At 49.3% G+C, this 2540-nt stretch overlaps 1 protein-coding gene across 1 annotated transcript, besides 1 other annotated feature; it reads right to left on the bottom strand.

Annotated features, from left to right (window-relative positions):
- Positions 1–671: 671 nt before the first annotated feature.
- On the bottom strand, positions 672–1928 carry TraAM80_08739 (beta-galactofuranosyl transferase; the record flags this gene model as incomplete). The annotated part of the gene is made up of 1 exon (XM_029385473.1): positions 672–1928. One exon carries the CDS (start codon positions 1926–1928, stop codon positions 672–674), a length of 1257 nt encoding a protein of 418 aa, XP_029234680.1.
- A 386-nt stretch (positions 1929–2314) lies between these two features.
- Positions 2315–2333: a microsatellite.
- Positions 2334–2540: the final 207 nt, after the last annotated feature.

Raw genomic sequence — 2540 nt, forward strand, 5'->3', positions numbered from 1 at the left:
TTGAGTTGCTGCGTTACTCTCACGTAATAAACGCAATTATATATGGCTGCGCCCCCCACACCCATCCATACAGACAGAAGCAGAACATGCACCTTGAATGCCCCCTCCCATCCCCTCCAGTGCACGAAGAAAAAAAGTACGTGAAGGTAAATAGTTGGGTTCATTGTCCCCAATCATTCTAGTTCAAAGCAGTTATATTTACCGCCCATAGACCGGCAAACACAATCGATTCATAAACGAGTCTTGTGATCACCGGCTCGCGGGAACTCACGAAAAGGCAGTCTCTGGAACACTGCAACTGTCAGACCTCTCCGCTTGCAGTAGTGAGGGACCAGAGTAAAACAACAGAAAAACGGAAAACCGCACGCGCCATCCCATCTTCCCCTGTGTTGTTTAGAAAATAAATAAATATTGAAACTTCAGAAAACCAAGTCGCGCTAGAATTCCCCTACACCACATCTGAGCACGCTTTGTTTTCCTTTCACAAGTTTGTACGGAAAACAAAGAAGCTTGGAGAGCACTCTCAACCTCTTCATCTAAGCGGCCCCAGAAGCCAGAGAGCCACCTTCAAAGAACCAAAAGACGGCTCCACCACACACACAATCATTGCCTAGTTAAAAAAAAAGGAGGAAGTAAACAAATACATAAGACCAACACATGTTGGTATCGCATCAGGATTTCGTCATGACCCGTTCCAAAAGTGCCATATTGTAGCCAAGATTTGGAATGCGTTTCTGATCTCCACGACCGTAGGCCTGGATGCGCCGTATGCGGGCCGCATCCTTCACCCAAACATCCACAGGAATCGTGCCATTAAATGGCTCATTGTACCCACCGCAGCACATGCCCGTACGCCCCCATTTCGCGAGGGCGTATTTATAAGTTGCCCCCAATGGTTTGACACGACTGAACCAGATAGCTTCCTTTGACTTCTGTTTTTCGGCGATACGAATATTTAAATCCATTTCATGCACAAAGGTGCCGTATTTGATATGTCGTTCCTTAAACCCAAGCAACTTGAGACGGAAACCGTACTCGACATCTTCAAAGTAGGCTGGGTAAAAGTTCTCGTCAAAATATCCCACCGTACTGATCGCTAAGCGTGTCAACATAACAGAGGTAAAACAGGCCCCATGGTCATTCACACAGAAGCATCCGTAGTGCTGCGAAAATTCCTTTTCACGTACGTCCGAAGGGGCGTAACGGATGCGGTCGGGAAGCAGCGCAGAGGTCGACAAAAGGCTGTCCTTCGACGTGGAGCGCAGCACCCTCATTTTCCGTTGGGAACCTCGACTGTACTCGTTCGGCTCATTAGCCACTTCTGCCGCCAACTCATCCATGCGAGCTGCGTCATCCTTCGTCATCGTATACGTGTCACGCAGGAGGTTTAGAAAAAGCTCCGGGGAAAAGCTCACGTCACTGTTCGTCACAAAAACAAAAGGCGCCTCCTCGCGTGAGAGCGAGAGTGCAAGTCGCAACCCAATGTTCGCAGCGCCGCTATACCCAATGTTTTCCGGGTGACGCTTCACAGTCAAGCGCCCAGTCCACCCATACATCTTCTCAAGTTCTTGCAGGTGCAACTGCAGCCCTGCCTCCCTGCCGTTCTGCACCAAGAGCAACCGCCGGATTGGCACACTGATATTGCACATCATCTTTTTGAATTCTTCCAGATCAAGCATGAGCGGGACCACCATTAACGGGATAACATTGCTCCCACTAACGTCCCCCAGTTTCCCCGTCTTTGCGTCCACCAGAAGCCTTTCTCCAACACACATCACATGTTTCGGCACTCTCAGAGCAACACTGAATTTCCCTGCACTTTCGCCAGCACACTTGGGCTCCGTCCACCCAAAGTAAAGCAACAACCCCATTACCAGCAAATTTAACAGCAGGAGGGCTGTAATCCATGACCTTCGCAAAAAATTCATGGCTTCTGCTCAAAGTGGTATCTTTACCTATGCGCGAGTTGCAGTGGAAGCAGACCAAGGGAAAGTCACGGGACAATTAATAAAAAAAAAAAGGCAAGAGGAAACGATACACAAAAACGGTTTTGCGTCACGGTGGGAAACAAAGACAGCCCCCCTCCTCCTCCAGCACGGTACCAATGCACCCCCTTGGTGAGTGAAGGGGACATGTGGGGCATACAGGAACTCGTTACATGGCCACAACAAAGAAAAAATAATGATAAAAAACATCCTCGACAACGCAGCAATGTCCAAACAGCAACAGCAACAACACAGGACCAGTGGCCCACCGGCACGTGCAAGTGCCGTCACAATACCCAACGTCCTCACACATGCTAACCCCGTAGCAAATATATATATATATATATAAAGAGCGCATTCTCTCTTCGTTGAGTCCCTTCCTCCTTCGAACAGTAAGAACCTCCCACGCAGTACCGTCCATGCGCTGACACCGTCTCCCGACCAGCGACTGCACAAAAAAGCCCAAATGCCTCAATGGGGTCTCCCATACGGGACCGACAAATCGATGATGCGGCACAGCTGTTCAGGGCACGGTTTGAACTTCATCCATCACCA

The sequence above is a fragment of the Trypanosoma rangeli genome (assembly GCF_003719475.1).
Source record: "Trypanosoma rangeli strain AM80 chromosome Unknown Tra_15.4_contig_00456, whole genome shotgun sequence".
In the NCBI taxonomy this organism is placed as follows: domain Eukaryota; phylum Euglenozoa; class Kinetoplastea; order Trypanosomatida; family Trypanosomatidae; genus Trypanosoma; species Trypanosoma rangeli.